Below are 23,515 nucleotides of genomic sequence, written 5' to 3'. Positions count from 1 at the left end.
GCCTGTGCCGCTGAGTCGCTCCTGGGCTTCCGGGTGTCCATCTTCCACAGCTGAGCCCAGACTGGCAGGAACGCCTGGCTTGTATAGCAGGGGGGGCAGGAACCGGAGGCAGGTGCAGGAGATCAACGCTAAACTAGGAAGGGCTGGAGCCTCCTTAAGAGGAGGGGTTTACGAGCGTGACAGGTGTTTGTATTAAGGATTCCATTTGCTTGTGGTTCTCTTCCTAAAAGAGGGAACTTGCTTGTGATTTAGGATGCCTTTGTTGTTAAAGACTTGAGGACAAAATCCTGGCTTTTCTCAGGAGTACAGCCCTGAGATTCCAGTTGGTTGTGACCAGACGACCTCTGAAAACGTCACACTGAACACCAGTGAATCTCAGCTGAAGGAGATACAGGAGGGACGTACTGTATCCAGACTGATTAACTTCTCAGAGGTGTTGACAAGAAAGTGGGTTTCCATCACAGCACTGGAGTACTGCTTTACACAAACAGTGGTGGGAGTGTGAAACAGGTTCCACAACCCCTTAGAGTAACATGAGATGAGATGGTCGGACTAATTAGTTTCTAGTAATTATCAGACACACGGGGTGTTGTCAGTCCCTGTGGATGGAAGGAGAGCTGCTGCACACAGAGATCAGGGGCTCGCTGTTGCGCTGGGTGGATGGAGATCACAATCACACCCACATGACACTGCCCTGTCCATCTGCTCCTCTAGCGTCTCTCGGGGGAGAGATGGGCTCGTGACTCTCTGCAGCGCTCCGCAGGTCTGTGCGGCTCACAGGGGGGTCACTGCGCAGGTGAAGCACGAAGCCCTGGACGTACCCTGCTGGCCCACACGCTGCAGGGCAGAGCCAGACAGCAGGCTGGGCTCACTGGCCTGGAGAGAGAGACACAGCAGGCTGGACTGCTCGCAGTAAGAGCTCACACCCGGACAGTGAAATCCTCTGCACCATGTGGAGCTGTGACACCCCTCTGTCACAACACAGCTGGAGGAGATCCTGGAGCCAAATAACTCCCAATGATTAAACAGCTGGATGGGCCAGCTGGCCTCCTCTTGTCTGTCACCATCATGCTCTGATCTTCTCATGCTGTGTGAGTGAGTTAGTATTTTATTGTTTTGATTATTGGGAACACAAACAACTGGATTGACTTCACCTGAGCAGCTACTGACATCGACGTTTATTAAAAAAGCTTCTTTCTGTCAGTCCAAAATGACACAGTAAGTCACATCTCTTACAACACCACACCTTCCCCAAACAACAACCACCAAAGCTGTTTCATAACTGCAGTTCTAAACCACACCCCCTAACAACCCTAACCACACCCCCTAACAACCACACCCCCTAATAATCACACCCCTGCAGCTCTGTGCAGATCCAGGAAGTGAAACTCAGAGATCAGTTTCGTTTTACTAGAAACAGCCTCACTGCAGCTCTTTCTCTACTGCTCCTCTCTGTGCAGTTTCTACTTGTCAGAAAAATGGCAGAAGGCAGTATTTCAGTTTCTCAGGACCAGTTCAGCTGCTCAGTGTGTCTGGATTTGCTGAAGGATCCAGTGACTCTGCTCTGTGGACACAGTTACTGTAAGGGCTGTATTAAGAACTGCTGGGATCAGGAAGATCAGACTGGGATCTACAGCTGCCCCCAGTGCAGACAGACCTTCACCCCAAGACCTGATCTTCACAGAAACACCATCCTGGCTGAAGTGGTGGAGAAACTGAAGGAGACAGGGCTCAGTGGTCCTCCTCCTGCTCACAGTCCTGCTGGCCCTGGAGATGTGCTGTGTGATTTCTGCACTGGGAGACAGAGGGGAGCTGTGAAATCCTGTCTGGTGTGTCTGGCCTCTTACTGTCAGACTCACCTCCAGCCTCACTATGAATCTCCTGCTTTCAAGAGACACAAGCTGGTTGAGGCCACAGGACAACTGCAGGAGAAGATCTGCTCCACTCATGACAAACTGCTGGAGGTCTATTGCCGTACTGATGAGAAGTGTGTTTGTTATCTCTGTCTACTGGATGAACACAGAGGCCATGATACTGTCTCAGTTGCAGCAGGAAGGACAGAGAAACAGGTGAGGACTTTGAGATTGTAATTAAGCTCTCAAGTACAAGATGAAAAAAGTACATATAGTATATTTTGTGCTCTAAGTGATCTCTGGACTGTATTTACTGTATCTGTAATGCTGGATCTCCACTGCTGAGTCCTGCTCATGTACTCATCTGTGATCCACACTGCCTGTGTCTCTGAAGTGTCTCCTGTTCTTCTGTCTGTTGTTCATTATCTCCTCCTCCTCTCCTTCACTGTTTCCCTCTTTACTGTCTTCATGAAGCACCAGTGAACCTGTACAACTGCACACAGCACACTCAACACTTCTAGAACAGACTGCACCCTCATTAATGCACAGCACACTGAACACCTCTAGAACACCTCTAGAACAGACTGCACCCTCATTAATGCACAGCACACTCAACACCTCTAGAACAGACTGCACCCTCATTAACTGTATGATCAATAATAATAAACTATATTTTTATTTGGCACTTTTAAAAGTGGCAAAGCAATTTACAGCACAAAAAATGCGCAGTGAGAGGAGAAAGTAGAAGGGGGTTTGGAAAAACAGCAGAAAAGCAAAGGGGCAGAAACAGACCCAGTTAAATTAAAGCTCTTAATGAATAGAAGATTGTGAGTCTGGATTTGAAAGAGCTCAGGGAAGGTGACTCTATGATATCCACAGGGATACAATTCCAGAGCTCTGGGCTGCAGCAGGAGAAGCCCTGTCACCCAGAGTGCTGTCAGGAGACCAGAATTAGAAGAGTGAAGGTTGTGAGGTGGGGAGTAGGATGATAGTAACTCTGACAGGTACTGAGGTGTCGAGCCATGCAGAGACTTTTAGGGGATCATGAGGACTTTGAAGTCGACATGAAACCTGATAGGAAGCCAGTTCAGGGACTCCAGGACAGGAGTAACGTAATCACTTGCACTAGACCTAATCAGGATTCTGGCTGTCATATTCTGGACATACTGAAGTTTGTTCAGTGTGGGTTTAGATACCCCAGCGTGTGGAGTGTTACAGTAGTCAATATGAGTAAAGATGAAAGAGTTGACCAGCTTTTCAGCAACAATTAGATATAACAAAGGACGCAGCCTGGCAGTATTTCTGAGGTGGAAAAATGATGTTTTGACAATTTGTTGCACATGTCAAGCCTGGATCAGATATCACCGCCAAGTTCTTCAATTTTTACTGTAACTCCAGTACAGTGTCATCCACAGATAAGGATACTGCATTGGTGTGCCAAGAAGCATGACTTCTGTCTTGTCGCAGTTTAAATGAAGGAAATTGTGAGTCATGCATGTGTTTATGTCAGAGAAAAAGAGACAGAGTGAAAGTGATCAGTGAGGTAAGACTGGAACCATTGAAGAGCAGTGTCAGAAACTCCAAACACAGTCTCAAGACAAGAAAGTGAGAGGTCATGGCTAACAGTGTCGAAAGCAGCACTGAGTTCAGTAAGAATGAGGACAGAAAGAGAACGAGAATCAGAAGGCGTTAGAAGATCGTTTGTGACTTTGACCAGGGCACTTTCTGTGCTGTGAAGTTGTCTGAAACCATATTGGAGTTCAAAGAGGATTATATACCTGAAATCTAACATCACACTGTAAACCTTCTGCATGAAAAGGTAATGAAAGGGTATGAAAGTTGGAGAGAGGGTGAAAGTTGTTCAGGCTGTCCAGAGCCATGATTCTCTTTCTCACACAGGGGTAACAGCAGCAGTTGTGAAGCCACTGGTACCACATCAGTGCTCAAGGATTCATTTATTATACTGAGGACTCCATGGCCGAAACGTTGTGTTTTCTTTCTTCTTTTTTTTCAGTATGGAATAAACCTAGCTTGTTCCTTTGCAGCCTACGCATGCTGACGCAGCTCCCCACCTGAACTATCTCTAGATGATGTTTTATATATCATTTGAAACACAATTATCTTCTTTTTACATTTCACCTCACATACAGATGTGCAGACCCAGGTGTCAGGTGTCTGCTGCGCTGCACACGCTGCCGGTGTAGATTAGACTTGAAACAGGAGCATGTCAGACAGGACCAGGAAACACATCTCGTGTGGATAAGACATCAGGGATACAGAGTGTGGATTTCCCAGGGTGACTCTAAGGGGTGTCTCTGTGATGTGATTCTCTTACAGCAGAAATGTCCTGAGTGTCTCTGTATCTCCACAGAAGCAGCTGGGGGAGACACAGACACAAACCCAGCAGAGACTCCAGGAGAGAGAGAAGAAGCTGCAGGAGCTGAGACAGGCTGTGAAGTCACTCAGAGTGGGTATTCACCAGATAAGTGGACAGAAAGACACACATTTCCACAGCTGGACACTGGACAGTACCCTTTGGAAACAGAGCATACAGCATAATGTAGTTTGAGTGTTTTCCTGTGCAATAATCCACTGTGTGTCTCCTCCCTCAGAGCTCTGCACGCACAGCAGTACAGGACACTGACAGGATCTTTACTGAGCTGATCCGCTCCATTGAGAGAACACGCTCTGAGGTCACAGATCTGATCAGAGCTCAAGAGAGGGCTGCAGTGAGTCAGGCTGAAGGACTTCTAGAGCGACTGGAGAAGGAGATCACTGAGCTGAAGAGGAGAGATGCTGAGCTGGACCAGATCTCACACACAGAGGATCACATCCATTTCCTCCAGGTAACATCACTGCTCTGTGACTCTGCAGTACAGAAGGGTGTCTCTCACACGGAGCTGCTCCTGGCTTCTCCCCAGGAATGTGTGCTGTGTTTGACTGGAAACTCCTCTTTCTCTTCCCTGCTGCAGGATTTCCAGTCTGTCTGTGTCCCTCCTGGAGCTGGAGACTCACCCAGCATCCCTGTCCGTCCACACTTCTCTCCTAAGGCAGTGAAGAGAGCTGTCTCTGGACTGAAAGAGCGACTGGAGGATCTCTGCAAGAAGGAATCAATAAAGATTTCCACAACAGGTTAGTAGAGAAACACACTGATGTCTTTCTGGACAGCTTATATATTTCCTGTTTCTCTCTTATATTGTCAATGTATTTTTTGTGCAGTGACTGTATTTATCAGAGCAGCTTATCAGTCAATGATTCAAATTCTAGGTGAAATGTCTTAAAATCTCCAGTCTCACAAATCTTTATGACAGTAAGTGTGTTGTTATATTGTGCTGTATATAGTTTAACAGGAACGTTTTAATAGGGGCTTAAGTCCCAGTCCAGTAGAACATGTTATTCCTGATACTCTGTTACTGCAGCCCTGATGAGACATTTCTCTGTGTGTCTCCCCAGTGACTGAAGTCTACAGTCTGCAGACTCCAGAGCCCGGGTCCAGAGCAGAGCTTTTACACTGTGAGTCTGTTTTCATCTTCAGCTCAAACACACAGCAGGAACAGTGATACAGAAACTGATACACACTCTGACACACACACTGATTCACACTCTGATACATGCTGATACACGTCTGAATTCAGAACGTCAAGCTTGTAGACAGTCACTCTGTGTGGATCAGAGACACACTGTGTCAAACACACAGATGGACACAGAAGTTCCAGAGGGTGTAGTTTATTTAAGAAAATACACTTCATTACAACAATGTGCAGTGCACAATGCTTACAGAGAATACAATTCTGACAACAACTCTTCTACAGAATTTAAATCGTCTCAAAAAGAGTGATTGTCCATTATCAATCATTCTATTTTGCAAGTGGTCAGTGAGGCTGGTTCACACAATAAGAGCCCCTCCAAGCCTCCTGGGTGTTACCACTGGCTGCAGTCCTGGCTCTGAAACTGCGACTGTCCATTTCTCAACAGGAGCACTAAAGAACAGGTTTTTCTGGGTTTTCTTCAGCCCTCAGTACTGTCCAGTGCTCTGATGAAACAGTTCAGCAGTTCAGGAGTCGTATAGAAACCAATGTCCTCAGGCAGCGGACGTGGGGCGACCTGGTGCTGGGCGAGTCTCAGGACATCCGAACGTCAATGATGAGCGAAGGGGAATGAGAGACCTGGACTTATATATCCCCAGAGACAGAGACACTGGAAGGACAGCAAAGCACAAGCTTTGCTTGGGACAGGACAGAGTAGGAGTGCCCTTTGGCTGCAGAGGGCATGACACCTCTCTGGTCACCAGCTCTGGTGCACAGTCATCCAGCTGAGGGCCTTCAGCTTGTTGTCTAGTCCTCTGGGTTGAGTCTTTACCCAGGTCTCCCATGGGATCGTCAGCCCCTCCCCGGTGACCTGTAGGATCATCTGTCTCTCCCTGGTGACTAGTTCCTCCTTCCTCTTCCTTGTATAGTGCCTTTTGTTGGTGCAGAGCTCTGGCTGTCTCATGGCCTCATACCTCCTAGTAGGTCTCCGGTCAGTTTTCTGCTTTAGGACTAGTGTTTGACACCGGATCAGATGCTTCATTGGGAGGGAGAACCACAGCCTGACAAAGTACTGAGAATTGTGACCGATGGGGTCCAGCCCCTAGTGACAGAGGTTGCAGAAGAAGATGCAGTGGAGTTTCAGGGGGAAACATCTCTCCCCCTTCCTCACTCTCTGGCACATCTGGTTCTTTGTGATGTACTCGTACCTGTTCCACCATCCCTTGCAGCGCTTGTCTGAGTCTGGCTGACAGAGGGTACACCACGACCAGGTCAGCTAAAGCCAGCAGGGTGTCTGCCTTCAGCACCCTCACTTTCCCCATGAGAGTCAGCGTGCGAGTCTTCCACAGGCCCAGTTACACGTTGACCTTGACGGTCCTCTCTGTCCAGTTTATGTTCTTGTTGTCCTGGCTCTGGAATGAAACCACCAGCATCATTAGGGGCTCCATGCAAAGCTTGAGACCTTCTGGAGGCATGTTCCTGTCCCTCCAGTGTCCAAAGAGCTTGCCCTTGCTCTTTCTGTTTATTAGCCTCAAGTCTGAGGCCCTGCAGTACTGCTCCCTAACCTGCAGTCCACTCTGCAACCCCCTGTCTGAAATCAGGAACAGCGTCATGTGTACTGGGAGATCTTGAGGACTTCCCCTGTGCCTCTGCCTACAGCTCTGTAATGAGAACATAAAGAAGAGGTGAAAGAGGACACTCTTGTCCTACTCCAGATTCCTGGGGGATTAAATCCCAAAGACGACCACACAGAACCTGGGTTTTAAGTCTCATCCACAGGACAGCACCTGTGTACAGTATCATGTCCCCATTGCTATACTGGGGAATTAGGACCCACATAGACTGCAGGGTGAGCACCCCCTGTTGGCCCCACTCACACCTCTTCCAGCAGCAGCCTTAGTTTTTTCCAGGAGGTCTCCCATCCAGGTACTGACCAGGCTCACACTTGCTGAGCTGTAGTGAGCTGCCAGTTGTGAGTTGCAGAGTGATATGGCTGCTGGTGTTTTTATAAATTCATGTAGGTGACTGTGTCAGCCTTTCTAGGCTCCAGGAGTCCAAAAATAAGAGCTGATAAGAATATCTTTGATCTTCACTAGATTGACAGGCAGACAGGCAAAGGGGAGTATTTACTCAGTATTAAGTATTAATAGTTTACACTGAAGTATTAAGTATGAGGAGAGTATTAAGTCAGTATTAATTAGTCATGCGAATAAAGCTTCTTGAATCGATTAAAACCCCCATTCGCTTTGAACATGTATAAGCCCCGCCCCCCGTCTCTCAGTGGTCAGAGCTCACTGATTGACAGCTGGTGTCTCCTATCAGAGAGGCGGACAGTGAGTGTGAGCAGTCTGAAGTCAGTATGAGCGCCTCTGTTTCTCTCGTCTTTCTCTCCGGGTTTCTGGATGTGTTATTTCTGCTTTAAATTGAACACTTTGGATATTTCTTCGCATTTTCAAAGGAAGTGTTAAGGCTTTCTTATATTTCAGCAAGGTTTTGCTTTTTCCATTATATTTTTTTCCTGTAAAAACGAGCAGTATACAGTCTTTGAATTCAGCACTTTTTTATTCTGCGTCGTCAGGAAAATGGTCTCAGAGAAGATGGTTGTGAAGTGTTTGAAAGCGAGTGGTCGGGCTGTAGTTTCTCCTGCAGTCCGGTCGGTCCTGTGTTTATTAATAATGTCGTTTAAAAAATAAAGTTTCATCGCTGTGAACACAAGTGTTTAATGTTTGTATTTAGAGGATATTGGGATCACTCCCATGTGTGACACTAGTGAAACAGTGAAGAAGATGTCGTTTCTCTGGAAGGGAAGAGCAGTCATTAGTAATTGACTGGTGTTTCTCTCTCGGTGTGTTTGGGGACAAAGACATTTCACAGTCTGATGGAGTTGAGTTGGACTGTGATCGGCAGGAGCCTGTTGTGATGTTTGTGTTTTATTCCCCAGCTGTTGTGACTCTGGACCCTGATACAGCTCACTGTCGGCTCAGCCTGTCTGAGGATGGGAAGAGAGTGAGACTGGGACAGAGGAAGAGAGTGAGACTGGGAGAGAGGAAGAGTCTCTCTGACAATCCTCACAGGTTTGATTACTGGGAATGTGTCGTGAGCAGGGAGGCCTTCACCTCAGGGAGACACTACTGGGAGGTGGAGGTGAATGACAGCTGGATAATAGGAGTGACCAGAGAGTCTGCAGAGAGGAAAGGGGGGTTCAGCTTCTCTCCCCAGCGGGGTTACTGGTGTCTGAGATCTCACCGGTCTGATTTCTCTGCTCTCACTGACCCTGTGACCCATCTACCCCTCAGTCTGAAGCCCAGGAAGCTGGGGGTGTGTGTGGATATTGAGGAGAGGAAGGTCTCCTTTTACACAGTGGAGTCCAGAGCTCATGTCTACACTTTCACTCACATGGTCTTCACTCAGGGGGAGAAGATCTATCCTGTTTTCTATACCTGGGATTCAGATAAAGACCTTGAGCTGCTGCCTGCTGTCAGTGTGGAGATTAAACCCGTCACTGACTCATGAACACAGGCTGACTCTCTCCCAGCTCTCTGTCCACTGCTCACACTGGGAGACGGGTTTACTGAAGGCCAGTGAGATGAGGTCAGAAATATAATAGGAATTTCAGAACTGATGATGTTGTGTCGTGTTTAATTTTTTAATTTACTATAACACATTTAAACGGGGAAAAATAACATGTACGAGAGAGGGCGAGATAACTCGCTACCAGCCTGCTGTACTCCTGACTTGTAAATATCTCTGGAAACCCTGCTGTTTTTTTTTCCCATTTTTAAGAAAATAAACTTTTAAAAATGAAATCCCGTGTGAGTCTCTCCTGCGCGCGCCGGTGACCGTGAAGCTGCCAGAACGGGGAGGGACCCGCTGACGTCACCACAGCCAGGAGGAATAGGGACTGTGACGCAGACAGGAAGTGGCTCAGGGTGGTTATGGGAGTTGTAGTTTATCACCAGCGCTGTGTCTGTGAGCAGCTCCAGACCCTGACAGTCTAGTACACGGCTCCCCTTAGAGTTACGTTTAATGTTTAAATAAAATCAGTTTTATTTGATCTGTGTCTCAGGGGAAAGTGCGGTGTGGACGCACTGTGCCCGTTACTCCTTTTTCCTGCTCTTTTCTTTATTTGAGTTCCCAATAAATCGAGATAATCGCCCGGTGAAAGCTCTGTTTTCCTTCATATTGTAACGCATACGGCCATCAGGGTGTGTAAGAGCCGGCTTACCAGAGCGGTGACGTCGCCGCCCTTCCCTGTGATAGCAGGACTACAGCTACTGGGCTGTAGAGAGATCTCTCTTTGGCTCACCGGGCTGGGTCCTTGTTGAGTGACGCGGGAGTCCCGGGTTCAAGTTCCTGATGGTGGGGGACCGACCTGATGCGGCAAGGGCGCCCGCCTGAACCCCGCAGCGTTACAATATGAAAGCCCAAAATCCTAAACCGAACCCAGGATTTTACATCTGTTTGGTTGCAGCGGCGAGTTTTTTTCTTCACGGACAGAAACTTGGGCTCCGTGTCAGTCTTGTCTTCCGTCCTGCCGTTTGGACATTTCCTGTGGACGATTCTCTGTCCACAGAGGGACTGTGTCGAGAGAGGTAGTTTTCACGGCTATCTTCTACGCTGTGGTGTGCTGGGGCAGCAGCATCATGACAAAAGATGCAAATAGGCTCAATAAACTCATCAAGAAGGTGGCTGAGAGGAGAATGCTGACCAAGCTCACAGCCATCATGAGCGACGCCTCTCCTCCGCTTCATGGGACTGGTACTGGGCAGCGGAGCACCTTTAGCACCAGACTGCTCCAGCTGCGGTGTTCAAGGGAACGTTTCCGCAGGTCTCTCCTCCCGGCGGCTGTCAGGGTGTAGAACGCTGCCCTGGGCGAGGACTGTCAGCCCTTCATCTGCTCGTCTATGGACAGCATGGTGCTCCATTGGACTTTTTGGACAATCAGTCTGTATAAACCTATGCACATTTTGCACATATGTTATTGTTTTTACAGTGACTATGATCAGCACATTTTGCACACACCTATGTATTTATTTTTATTTATCTTGTTTGTCTTTTGTTTTATAACTATTCTGATGTCTGTTTTGCTTGTCTTCGGCTGGACAGCTGTAACACATGAATTTCCCAACGGGATTAATAAAGTATTATCTATCTATCTAGTTTTAACACACTCCCTTGTGCGCTGGTTAGTGTGGTAATTGTGAGACACTCCCTAGAGCAGGAGAGTTAGTAGATGGCTGAGCTGCTAAATAACTGTTCATGTAAAAAGTGAAGTTAAACGCATTCCTGGTGTTGTGTTCAACCTTGTTTAATTTATATAAACCAGGGTGCCCAATCAGTCGATCGCGGAGTGCTTACGAGTCAATCGATCGCAAGAATGTTTGGCAAAAAACAAATGGGCTATTTAATTATTTACTTTTTTCGATAGCCTAAAATGTCATTCAGATCTGTCCATGTAATGTCATACACTTTACTGGCCTTGTGTGTGTTTCACCCTTGTCGAAAGGGTTGTACAAGTCTCTTCCCTGAGTGCTGGCTGACACTGAAGAAAGGCTGCAGGAGCTCTGTAATGAGGAGCTGTGTGTGCGCTACCCAAGATCGTTCTCTGGGTTATTGCCGCACAAACCCCGCTGTGTAAAACACTTAGCTGCAGCAGTGTGGGTGTTTAAATGCTCTTGGCTCGTGAACAGCACCCCCCTATCCCAGTGCATCGCCTGTGTAATAGCGCCACATTCAATAAAACCATGAGAGACAGAGATCCACAAAGCTGTGTCGGTCTTCTGTGTAAAATATCGGTGTGTAAAAATTCGCTCTGAATCTGGACTGTAATTAACACTGTAAACATCCCGTTTGTTTAAAATCAGGTGAGTGTAAATCTGCTGTGTTATTGTCGAGCTGTGGAAGAAGACAAGAAACATATTTCTGAACCTTGTAGGTTTAATTCAGTGTGATGTGTTTAGTACTGCAGAGATCAATGACAATGTATGTATAGAAAAAGGTGAGTGTGAATCTGGTATGTTATCGTCCATCTGTAAAAGGAGACAGGAAACCCTGCTATACTGTAGTTCAGAGTCATTTGTTTTCTCCGGTTTTCATAACCTTTCCTTATTAAAATGCCTATTTTTGAGACCACGATTTTTCAGATGTCAATAACTTTGCGAAAATGACACAAATACTTCAAACCACACGCATTTAAGAGATCGCGATCTGTGAAAATTGTCGCAGCTTTTATTTAAACAATACCCAGTACCTGGCTGCATATTTAGAAACCTGAGTTTGAATAAAGCGGATCCCAGGTGTAAGCGAGTTCATAACGTGAGAACACATGATGCTACATTTTTATGCATCAAGTTGAAGCCTTCTGAGGTCTCTCAAAAAAACATTAAAATGTAACATGATTGTAAATGTAACCTCTATGACTAAAGTGCGAAGAGGAATGGCTTAAGCCATAAGCCAAACATAGCCGAAAAGGTTTGGTGCCGTTTTCTCTGCTTTAAAGGTACAGTCCTTGCAGAAGACTTTTCACGTCGAACGTTTGCCCACCAGCACGCTGACAAACTGAATAACAATACAGGATGTATTGGCAAGAATAGCGATTACAAACGTTTAAAACCGTATGTGCAAGATCACAGTAATCCACTGCTATAATAAAACTAACACTCTATGGGCACCACACCGCGACTTCACGGGGGCAGCGTCACGTATCTAAATCACGGCTGGATACAATTTTATCTTCCCTCCTGAAACCGAAAATCCAGACATATCAACAAAATCTCAGTAATCTCACTGTGCGCCCCGGTGCTCAGTCAATTTTCACACCCCTGTTATAATTAAAAACAAGAGAAAGGTTACTTTCTGCTCAAGTACATAAAAAAATAAAGCTATGGAACAGACAGTTGTTTAATTTTTTAAACAAAATGAGCTGTTTGTCAAAATCAGCTACTTTGCAATCAGTACACAACTTCTCTAAAGGTACCTTTTGTCTCTCGTGCACAAAGGTTTATTTTTGATAATTCCGAAAGTTGGATGACACGCCCCCCGCGGGTCTCGCCTCCCGCTGTTCCACACCCGCCAATCACAGGAAGTCAGACACACAGATATACTGAGACAGTAGCGCACACGGCAGTGTGGTGTATAGTGTACAAATATACTGTATATACAGTCTGAGACTGTATGGTTTCAAAGACTCTACAACAATACAGTATGTGTGAAATATTTTTCCTAATCCAAATTTAAAGTTTAGTTACTCGTTGCTGAAATTTATATTTAGACAAAATATAGATGTTCTTACTGAGGATGTAAACCGCACTGCATTACTGTCCATGAGCGTTCCATTGTCCTGCCACTATAAGTACAATACAAGTTTTAGTTTAAAAAACGAAAGTCAAAATGTTTAAAAAAACAGCCACTTGTGATATTTTAGCTGCTAAGTTACACAATTCCATATTAATTTTATTCTCAAGTGGTATTAAATCAGTACAACATTTTTTTACAATAACAGGAAGGTGTGTTCTTACTACTGTATGTATTCTGAGAAAAGGACAACACATTATACAGTAACTTTTTATGAAGTGCAGTAAACAGATACAGCCACCCTAAACCAGCGGGGTACGCTGCTGTACCACTCAATGGGTATATCGCAATCAATACACGTTTTTACCTCAACTGCATTTTACAGTAAGCAAATAGGATATGTTAATAGTATCCGGAATCAGCTTGTAAAACCTCCATGTGGTGTTAATAAAGCTTAACCTCTCATGTACAGCATTTGAGCTGTCACCAGAAAACACCCAGATTCGAATCCCGATCACTGCTGAGGAACAATCTTTATTCAATTAAGAATTTAAGTTGTATACTCTTTAGACTTTTAAATTTAAACTGTGTATTACAGCATATTAATCATTATACATTAAAAAGTTGGTATATTTTATGAAAGCAAGATTGCTCAGTTGCACAAAAGTACACAACCTACCAACTTTATCATAAATATTTTAATTATGCAGAAATATTTTATGCATCAAAGTCTTTAACGAAGATATTACTAATAGTATTAATAATGAATGACCTTGGACAAGCTGTAAACTCAAGTATTACCAAAGTTATCACCATGCCTTTCACATGCTCATAAACGATTTTAATTAGGAACATAAACATATTATGTAAACTGTATATGGCTGGTATTGGTAGTTTAAAGAAAAAATACACACCAGTATTCCATTTCTCCCTAAACATTTTAAGCATCAAAGTCTTACATATGTTTATTTCGGAAACATTTTTATGTGCTCCTTCTGCACATATTGAAGTAAGATGTGAAGACGGGGTTAATTTTAAGTCCTTTTTGCATGAAGATCAGACTTCTAAGGCTGGAGTTTATGGCAGGAAGGGGGTTAACTGATAAGGATTCCAGATGCCAGCTGGGAAACGCCCTGGGGATTTAATCCCTGACCATTTGGCCAAATAGCTGTAAACTGGCCAAACACGTGACCTCCCCCCTTTACCATAATAACGAGTGACGTCAGAAGCAGAAAGGAAAGGATATATAAACCTAAAGTTTGTACCAGCACTTTGAACAATATTTTGGTTTTGTTGTTTCTTGCGGGAAAAAAGACTTCGGCTTTATTGTTCCTTGCATGCAATAAACTCATCTGTTTAACTTCATCTCGGAATCCAGAAATTTATTCTTTCTGTTAAAACAATATCAGGTTTATAAACTTTGTGAAAAGTGATAGTTTTAACCTTTTCTGTGAATTCGCCCATTATCGGTGTAAACAAAAGCATTCCATTTGAATTTAAATTAATAGGGAATATAATATGGAATCGCATATCTAAAGAATTTAATAATGATATAATTATATTCATGTACTGTAGCACAAACAGTAGTATAAGACTTTCTATTGATATGTGTACTTCTGTTTCACTGTTCAGTGCATGACTGCGTCTGTGGTGTGCCATATACAGTTTACATGATATGTTTATGTTCCTAAAAACGGTGTGGACGCGCTGTGCCCGTTACTCCTTTTTCCTGCTCTTTTCTTTATTTTAGTTCCCAATAAATCGAGATAATCGCCCGGTGAAAGCTCTGTTTTCCTGCATATTGTAACGCATACGCCCATCAGGGTGTGTAAGAGCCGGCTTACCAGAGCGGTGACGTCGCAGCCCTTCCCTGTGATAGCAGGACTACAGCTACTGGGCTGTAGAGAGATCTCTCTTTGGCTCACCGGGCTGGGTCCCTGTTGAGTGAAGCGGGAGTCCCGGGTTCGAGTCCCTGATGGTGGGGGGCTGACCTGATGCTGTGTGTGCTCTACCCAAGATCGTTCTCTGGGTTATTGCCGCACAAACCCCGGTGTGTAAAACACTTAGCTGCAGCAGTGTGGGTGTTTAAATGCTCTTGGCTCGTGAACAGCACCCCCCTATCCCAGTGCATTGCCTGTGTGATAGCGCCACATTCAATAAAACCACGAGAGACAGAGATCCACAAAGCTGTGTCGGTCTTCTGTGTAAAATATCGGTGTGTAAAAATTAGCTCTGAATCTGGACTGTAATTAACACTGTAAACATCCCGTTTGTTTAAAATCAGGTGAGTGTAAATCTGCTGTGTTATTGTCGAGCTGTGGAAGAAGACAAGAAACATATTTCTGAACCTTGTAGGTTTAATTCAGTGTGATGTGTTTAGTACTGCAGAGATCAATGACAATGTATGTATAGAAAAAGGTGAGTGTGAATTTGGTATGTTATCGTCCATCTGTAAAAGGAGACAGGAAACCCTGCTATACTGTAGTTCAGAGTCATTTGTTTTCTCCGGTTTTCATAACCTTCACTTATTAAAATGCCTATTTTTGAGACCACGATTTTTCAGATGTCAATAACTTTGCGAAAATGACACAGAGCCTTCAAATCACACGCGTTTAAGAGATCACAATTTGTGAAAATTGCAGCAGCTTTTATTTAAACAACATACTGGGGCATTAGGACCCACATGAGCCACAGGGTGAGCGCCCCCTGCTGGCCCCACTCACACCTCTTCCAGCAGCAGCCTTAGTTTGTCCCAGGAGTCTCCCCTCCAGGTACTGACAGGCTCACACTGCTGGGCTCCAGTGGGCTGCCAGCTGGGAGCTGCAGGGTGACGTGGCTGCTGGCCTGCATGATGTAGCGCTGGATGTTGTAGCAGTGTAGATACGGGTTGGGCTCCAGTGGCCGTTGTCCAGGGTAGCTGTCGTGGTCTTGATGAAAGCTACAGGTGCTGAGGGTCCCCCCTCTGGGCCTGTGACACCTGGGGGTGCTGTTGCCACTGATCATGGTTCTCTCTCTGGTTTCTACCCCAACACGCTTCTCAGGGGTGGTGTTCACCAGTGTGTCCGGCAGCCTGGGAGAGCTGTCCTTCCTGTCCCTCACAACCTTCTTCAACAGGTACCCCAACCTCTCAGGGCAGTGTTAATGTACTGGAGTGTCCAGTCAGTGTGTCTGTATTAACCCCTCTCTCTCTCAGTGCAGTGTTAATGTACTGGAGTGTCCAGTCAGTGTGTGTGTATTAACCCCTCTCTCTCTCTCAGTGCAGTGTTAATGTACTGGAGTGTCCAGTCAGTGTGTGTGTATTAACCCCTCTCTCTCAGTGCAGTGTTAATGTACTGGAGTGTCCAGTCAGTGTGTCTGTATTAACCCCTCTCTCTCTCTCAGTGCAGTGTCAATGTACTGGAGTGTCCAGTCAGTGTGTCTGTATTAACCCCCCTCTCTCTCTCAGTGCAGTGTTAATGTACTGGAGTGTCCAGTCAGTGTGTCTATATTAACCCCTCTCTCTCTCAGTGCAGTGTCAATGTACTGGAGTGTCCAGTCAGTGGGGGCAGGAACCAGAGGCAGGTGCAGGAGATCAACACTAAACTAGGAAGGGCTGGAGCCTCCTTAAGAGGAGGGATTTACGAGCGTGACAGACCGCATCCAGAAGATTCTAGCCTCCAGGGGGCGTGGTGAAAACAAACAGCTGGGGCGATAAATTCGATAGCTGGGTAAAGGCTTCCAAGGTGAAAGAGATATAGAGCTGATGAAATAAACACAATGAACCACAACGGCTTCTATGTTACACTGGCGGGTGATTCATCCTCAAAGATGTTTCCAAAGAACACCAGCGCGTGCGTCTCGGGGTATTCAGGAAGGGCGACTGGCCTGGACGGGAGCTGGGCAGTGGGCCTGGGAGAACTACACTACCCGCACACCCTACACACTGTAGACCGAGACGAAGAGTCTTCTGCGCGTCGGCGAAGAGACCGGAGGCTGCAGGGACCGGCACCGCCCCCCCCCCCCCCCAGGGTACGCCGGCGGCATCGAGCAGCTCGCGCTTGAAACGAAGCGCGCTGTGGACAAAACCAAGCTCACTGGCGTAGGTTTCAGACACGACGGAGCCCGGGGAGGGGCCATCGGTGGGCGGGGGTGTGATATCGACGGAACGATTTACAATTCGGGCACACGAAATAACGTTTCCTCTTCTCCTTCGTTTTCTTTGTGTCACTGAAGTCGCACGCACACAGAAAGTGTCTAACGGGCCAGCATGATCCCCGGCTCCTAACAACAACGCTATCAAACACTATCAAACGCGTTACTGTGTCTTTATATCAGTGCAATAAAGCCGAACTGTCTGACACTGCTGTAGATTGGGAGAATGGAGAGAGATGAACTGATGAAGTTTTATTCTGGTTTGGGGAGGAGTTATTAGGGCACTGTAGCTCCTGTACTCTTGAACTTCCTAGTGAGGACTGCAGCTCTCTTTCACTGCTAGTGCTGCACATGTCCTTGCGAAGGGCAGAGTCAGAAAACGTTATTTTGAGAGAAAACGAGGGAACGCTTTAGCCTTTTCGTGTGCACGCAGTGGAAATCGTTCCCTCGATATTTAACTTTTTTTTTTCCTTCCGATGGTCCCCTCCCGGGCTCTGGAAAAGACCACCCCATGAGCTGGGCTGTGGGGGTTGTTGGGAGGGATACCCGGTTTCTTATGTACAAGCATGACCCTCTGGCGAGGGTGCTGGGTCTCAGATCAGGTGGCGGAAGTGTAAAATCGCCCCATCCTGTCAATATGACGGGCGGGATTATCACCAGGCGTGTCTATACACAGAAATCATGGAACACCAGTTCATAGGGGACGTCTAGGTGCCGCTTCTGCGTTGCGTGCCTTTCAAAGGCGTGGATGGCGAATTCGTCACGGTCTTGCATGACAAGCCCCACTGCGTGCTGGTGAGCATCGATCAGTTTAAAACACCATCGCTCTCGAAATAAAGACGGATCGAAACGAGCAGGTGTCATTTCATCTGAAAGCATGACGGTCTCTCTCTCCGTACCCCCCTCTCTCTCTAACCCTGTGTGTGTGTGTAGCACTCTAACCCGTTCCTGTGTGTGCGTGTGTGCGTGTGTGTGTGTGTGCGTTAGTGTAGGTGCAGGCCAAAATGGCAGTCAGCAGGAGCGTTCCCTCATACCCCCTTCGCCTGTGAACACGACACCGTGTGTCTTCCTGTCTCTCTCTGTTCACGGGCGGGCCAATCCCCAAGCAGCCTCTTCAGCCCGACTTCCGGAGCGGAGAGCTCTCCCCTGGCGGACACAGCCGGGAAGCGTCTGGGAGACGAGCCCCTGCCGGAGCACCGCGGAGAGCACGCCGGGGGGGGGGACACTGCTCGCTTTCCCCCTCAGCGCCGGACCAGGAGGGCACAGGGCATCATCCCCTGATCGAAACGGGGTCACCCGAGAGCTGGGACACGCCTCGCGCAGGCCTTACCCGCCACAGTCGACATGGTCGGGTTCGAGCGCTGGGAAGCTGCCCCCCCCACCCCCCTGCAGACAGCACAAACGAAGAAACCCCCCTCCTCCTTCGACAGCGCTGCGCTCGTGTGCCGTTGAAGGTGGCGTCGGCGCTGCTGTCGTTCCCCAGATGTAGCGCCTTGTCGTTTCGGGGTCGTGACGTCACTCAGCCCCCCCACAACCTCATAGGGGAACCGGCCCGGTCTCACTCGTCAGTGCCAGGTCAGACGTCAATCGTTAGACGTTATATCTCGGGAACGAGAGCAGCAGGGGTGTTACTTTCACCTGCACAAGCGCAGCGCTCGCGCACGAGACCGCTGTGGCTTCCCCGCCGCGTCTTCAGCGCGTTGGCAGGTGGCGCAGGCTGCCTTTTCATCCATACACTCGCAGGTCGACCCCTCGTCAAGGGGAGATCTCCCCTCTAGCTCAGGTGGCTGGGTCCCTGTGGAGCGATGCCGGAGGCCCGGGTTCAAGTCCCCAGCGGTGGGGGGACCGACCTGAGGCGGCAGCGGAGACATTCACAGAGCTGCGATGTGTCCAGGGTGTCCCAGGAGTGCGGTGAGCCGAATACAGTGACAGCTGTGTGTCTGGGGAGCCAGTACAGGTGATCTGCTGAAGCCCGTGTAGCCAGTACAGGTGATCTGCTGAAGCTTGTGTAGCCAGAACAGGTGATCTGCTGAAGCTCGTGTAGCCAGTAGAGGTGATCTGCTGAAGCTTGTGTAGCCGGAACAGGTGATCCGCTGAAGCTCGTGTAGCCAGTACAGGTGATCTGCTGAAGGTCGTGTAGCCGGAACAGGAGATCCGCTGAAGAAAACATTTACACGCCAAATCCTCGAAACACACTTCACCAAAACACTCCCAGCCTCGTTTGTCGTGAGCGTGAGGGGTGAGGAAGAGTGTGAACATCCACCTCTCTTCAGCCTGTACTACAGTGACTGTTCGCTCATCTGCCTGCCCTGCTCAGCAGCAGTGTCAACGGACAATTCAAGGGCGTTACTTGACTTTGACATTAGTGCCACAATTGCAGAGCCTCTAGCTCATTTCACACTTCCTGTTTACTCCCTTGTCTCTGTAAACAAGGTAAAATCGCTTCTGAAGAAGAACGTGGTCAGTCACACCGAAGTGTTGTGTAGAGAGAGAGAGAGAAACACAACTCCGAATGTGGAGCTCTGTGTGAAACCCAGCGCCTTTCCCACCGCGGGGGAGAGGTTACCCACAGATCTGTGCGAGAGGCTGCTCTCCGATCCGCCTGGTGGCGTCTTCCCCGCGCGCACGGATCAAGGACTCGAGTGCCCCCCCCCCCGTCACGACCCGCCCGCGAGCACGCAAGCTCCGCCATGCCCACGAGCTCCAGTCACGCTGAACGGCCCCCGCACCCTGTTCACCCCCCCTCTCTCTCCCTGAGCTCTGAAACCAGTTACTCGTCTCTTCTATCGGCTGGATTACCTTTCGGCTGCCGACTCCTCGCCCTCGTTTCAGAGCCCGGCTGCTCCTCTCGTTCTTGGCCCCACACTGTTTTGGGACCCAGTCGATCTCCCGCCCAGACTCCACCGGGGTGAGCCCCGCACCGGGTCCCGCCTCCTGACCCCACCTCCCCCGATCGAGAGACGAGTTTTCTTCGACACGGGCGGGAGCGTCGTCCGGGGTGCGCGTCCCCGTTTCCTGCGCGTCCGTGTGTGAGATTGTGGGGGTCTCCACAGGCGGCCTGTCGCACAGGTGCGTGTCAGGGGTGTCGATGAGGGCGTTACACCGCCGGCACAGCTTCTCTTCACGACGTGTGATGATTTGCGAGGTTATAAACCCCCCATTTCTCACAGCGACCGACACCCGCCGCCGCCTTCTGAACGAGACCCGAGACCTCGCGCACAGGGCGGTTCTGAACGTCTGCCTCCGTGCCGCAACACGCGGGACCGACACACGTTTGACGGGCTTTAACGCCGGCGCGCACGGCGCTGCCGTGGCGATCCGCGGCATGGCCGTGACTGCGAAGATCCGCGGATTGATGACAACAGCTCGACTGTTTAAAAAGTTGAGCCATGACCTTATCTATCTATCTATCTATCTCGGCCGCCTGCGCGATTCACCCCTCCCACGGCCGCTGGGATGAGGAACTAGGCGTAGCGCGACAGAGCGGCTCACACCGAGGACTGGCACTGAGCGGGGAGGGAGGGGGAACCGTGCTGGAGGACCAGGCGAGCCGGGGGTGTGGTGGGGGAGACGCGCTCTGAGACGCGGTCTCGCTGGACTCGGGCTTCTGCCTCTTCCGCTGCCGTGCCTGCCCGTCGGGGGGGTGTCGTCTGTGAGGACCCCTGTGCGGCTCTGTAAGGGGGCCGAGGTGTGGCTGAAAGTATCGGCGGCGTTTCAATTCCCCGGGTCGCCGTCTGGGCGAGAACAGCGGGTTATTAAACCGGCCGGAAGACAAACGCAGCTGAACGAAATCGCTCGGCGACAGCTCGGCGGATGATCTCCGGGTGACCCCATGCGCAGCGTCCATCGCCTGTACCTGCGGGTCAATCTGTCCTCAGATCCAGACTGAAGACCCATGACTGCAGCCTAGTCTACTCACAGCTGACATCATAGCCTGTACCTACGAGTCAATCTGTCCTCAGATCCAGACTGAAGACCTACTACTGCAGCCTAATCTACTCACAGCTGACATCATAGCCTGTACCTACGAGTCAATCTGTCCTCAGATCCAGACTGAAGACCTACTACTGCAGCCTAATCTACTCACAGCTGACATCATAGCCTGTACCTGCGAGTCAATCTGTCCTCAGATCCAGACTGAAGACCCATGACTGCAGCCTAGTCTACTCACAGCTGACATCATAGCCTGTACCTGCGAGTCAATCTGTCCTCAGATCCAGACTGAAGACCCATGACTGCAGCTTCGCCTCCTCACACCTGACATTATAGCCTGCTGCAGCCATGGCTGCTGGTGCTGCTGTACAGGCCATTGTGTGTCTCCGTGTTGGCCCACCAGGCAGATACATCTGTTCTGACCAGACTATCCTATTCTCCTCCCCACGTCTGGATGGCACCCAGGCTGGGCACCATCTGAGCTGGATGCTGCATCACTGCCATGGATCCAAGAGGGACATCGTGGATATAGCTGTCGTTTAGGAGGATTTACTGGTCCACAGAGATCTGCATGGAGTACTGACACACAGAAGACATGATGGCTGGATTAATACCCTCATTCATTTCTTTCTTTTTTAATTCTATAATGTTAGCATGCCCAGAGGGGTTGGGCAGCCAGTTGACCTTGGACCCCCAGAGGATTTTTTCTCTCCTTACTGAGGGGTTTGTGGTTCCTCTCCTCCGTTGTCTCCTGGTCTTTTCTGTTCTGTATTCACAACTTGAGGGTCACTTGCTATGTTAAGCACCTGGGGGCAACCTTGTTGTGAAAGGCACTGTATAAAAATAACTTGAAATGAATGGAATATTCTGTCAAGATGAACAACACGAGTGCTTGTGCCTAGTGCTCTGCTGCTCTAAAATGATAGATTATACGGTCGCATCGCCACCGCCGCCGCCGCCAACCTGATTCTCTCAAAGTTATCGCTCTCAGGCTCTACTGCAGCACCCCTGAGCATTACATGATTAAGCGGTGCGGACGTCATCTCTGTTTAATTTTGTTTAAAATCGTTTGAATCATTCTGAATTGATTTTGTCATGTGTACCCGTTCTTTTTATCTCGAAATGTTAGATGTTCTCTGGTTTGGATTGTATTTCTTTTGTTATCGTTTATGCAGAAAGTTAAGAAAACGAACGTTAGCGGTGGTGGTGGCGAGGGCGCAGACCCCCCTGAACCCCGAAAACGCTACATTATTATATGGCTCTGCGGCTCAGGACCTGCGCCTCCTTCAGTTGTGCAGTTCACAGCTGATAAAAGGAAGAGGAGCTGTTACCTGTAGAAATTCCTTAACTTCCTTCATGTTGTTCTCAAAGACAAACTGCAGGCAGCACAGATAAAAAGACCATTACCTTTGCTGACTGCCCTGTCTTTCTCACACCTGAAGATGCTCCACAGCCGGGGCTGGAGGGAAACAGGGGTGTTCGGGGGAGGTGTGTCCGAGGCAAACTGTCCGAGGGAGTCCGAGGTGAATCCATGAGTGTAGCAATAGTCCAAGACCGGGTGATCCATCCTGACAGACGAACAGAGTTACAAGCCGGAGCGGGATCTGGCGGAGGGTCGGGGGAATAAAAGGGGGTCACGGGGCCAGACGCTCCCTCATCCCGGACCCAGAAGATCAGGACACCGTGATGAAGCCTGTGCCGCTGAGTCGCTCCTGGACTTCCGGGTGTCCATCTTCCACAGCTGAGCCCAGACTGGCAGGAACGCCTGGCTTGTATAGCAGGGGGGGCAGGAACCGGAGGCAGGTGCAGGAGATCAACACTAAACTAGGAAGGGCTGGAGCCTCCTTAAGAGGAGGGGCTTACGAGCGTGACAGGTGTTTGTATTAAGGATTCCATTTGCTTGTGGTTCTCTTCCTAAAAGAGGGAACTTGCTTGTGTTTTAGGATGCCTTTGTTGTAAAAGACTTGAGGACAAAATCCTGGCTTTTCTCAGGAGTGCAGCCCTGAGATTCCAGTTGGTTGTGACCTTACGACCCTGAAAGCGTCACACTGAACACCAGTGAATCTCAGCTGCAGGAGATACAGGAGGGACTTACTGTATCCAGACTGATTAACTTCTCAGAGGTGTTGACAAGAAAGTGGGTTTCCATCACAGCACAGGAGTACTGCTTTACACAAACAGTGGTGGGAGTGTGAAACAGGTTCCACAACCCCTTAGAGTAACATGAGATGAGATGGTCAGACTAATGAGTTTCTAGTAATTATCAGACACGCGGGGTGTTGTCAGTCCCTGTGGAAGGAAGGAGAGCTGCTGCACACAGAGATCAGGGGCTCGCTGTTGCGCTGGGTGGATGGAGATCACAATCACACCCACATGACACTGCCCTGTCCATCTGCTCCTCTAGCGTCTCTCGGGGGAGAGATGGGCTCGTGACTCTCTGCAGCGCTCCGCAGGTCTGTGCGGCTCACAGGGGGGTCACTGCGCAGGTGAAGCACGAAGCCCTGGACGTACCCTGCTGGCCCACACGCTGCAGGGCAGAGCCAGACAGCAGGCTGGGCTCACTGGCCTGGAGAGAGAGACACAGCAGGCTGGACTGCTCGCAGTAAGAGCTCACACCCGGACAGTGAAATCCTCTGCACCATGTGGAGCTGTGACACCCCTCTGTCACAACACAGCTGGAGGAGATCCTGGAGCCAAATAACTCCCAAAGATTAAACAGCTGGATGGGCCAGCTGGCCTCCTCTTGTCTGTCACCATCATGCTCTGATCTTCTCACGC

The 23,515-nt window shown here is 48.7% G+C and overlaps 2 protein-coding genes across 7 annotated transcripts in view; one reads left to right on the top strand and one right to left on the bottom strand.

The window, feature by feature from the left end:
* LOC138238041 (E3 ubiquitin-protein ligase TRIM39-like) overlaps positions 1-23,515 on the bottom strand; it is a 373,132-nt gene that overhangs the window by 173,941 nt on the left and 175,676 nt on the right. The window lies entirely within an intron of this gene.
* Positions 1-23,515, top strand: part of LOC138238045 (E3 ubiquitin-protein ligase TRIM39-like) — a 111,337-nt gene that overhangs the window by 15,856 nt on the left and 71,966 nt on the right. For 2 of the 6 annotated variants that reach the window (XR_011189252.1, XM_069187853.1), the window contains exons 1-5: positions 427-2,069; positions 4,225-4,320; positions 4,466-4,699; positions 4,826-4,985; positions 5,307-5,366. Coding sequence is in view for 5 of the 6 variants with exons in the window: in XM_069187853.1 (XP_069043954.1) it covers positions 1,479-2,069; positions 4,225-4,320; positions 4,466-4,699; positions 4,826-4,985; positions 5,307-5,366 (1,141 nt within the window). In the remaining variant the exon portion in view is untranslated. Of the gene's footprint in view, positions 1-420; positions 2,070-4,224; positions 4,321-4,465; positions 4,700-4,825; positions 4,986-5,306; positions 5,367-8,321; positions 9,545-23,515 lie in introns of those variants that run through there. The other 4 variants (XM_069187852.1, XM_069187856.1, XM_069187855.1 and 1 more) reach the window with 4 other exon arrangements.

This window comes from Lepisosteus oculatus, chromosome 4 (assembly GCF_040954835.1).
Source record: "Lepisosteus oculatus isolate fLepOcu1 chromosome 4, fLepOcu1.hap2, whole genome shotgun sequence".
NCBI classification, from domain to species: Eukaryota; Metazoa; Chordata; class Actinopteri; order Semionotiformes; family Lepisosteidae; genus Lepisosteus; species Lepisosteus oculatus.
This window is presented reverse-complemented; position numbering and strand designations above follow the sequence as displayed.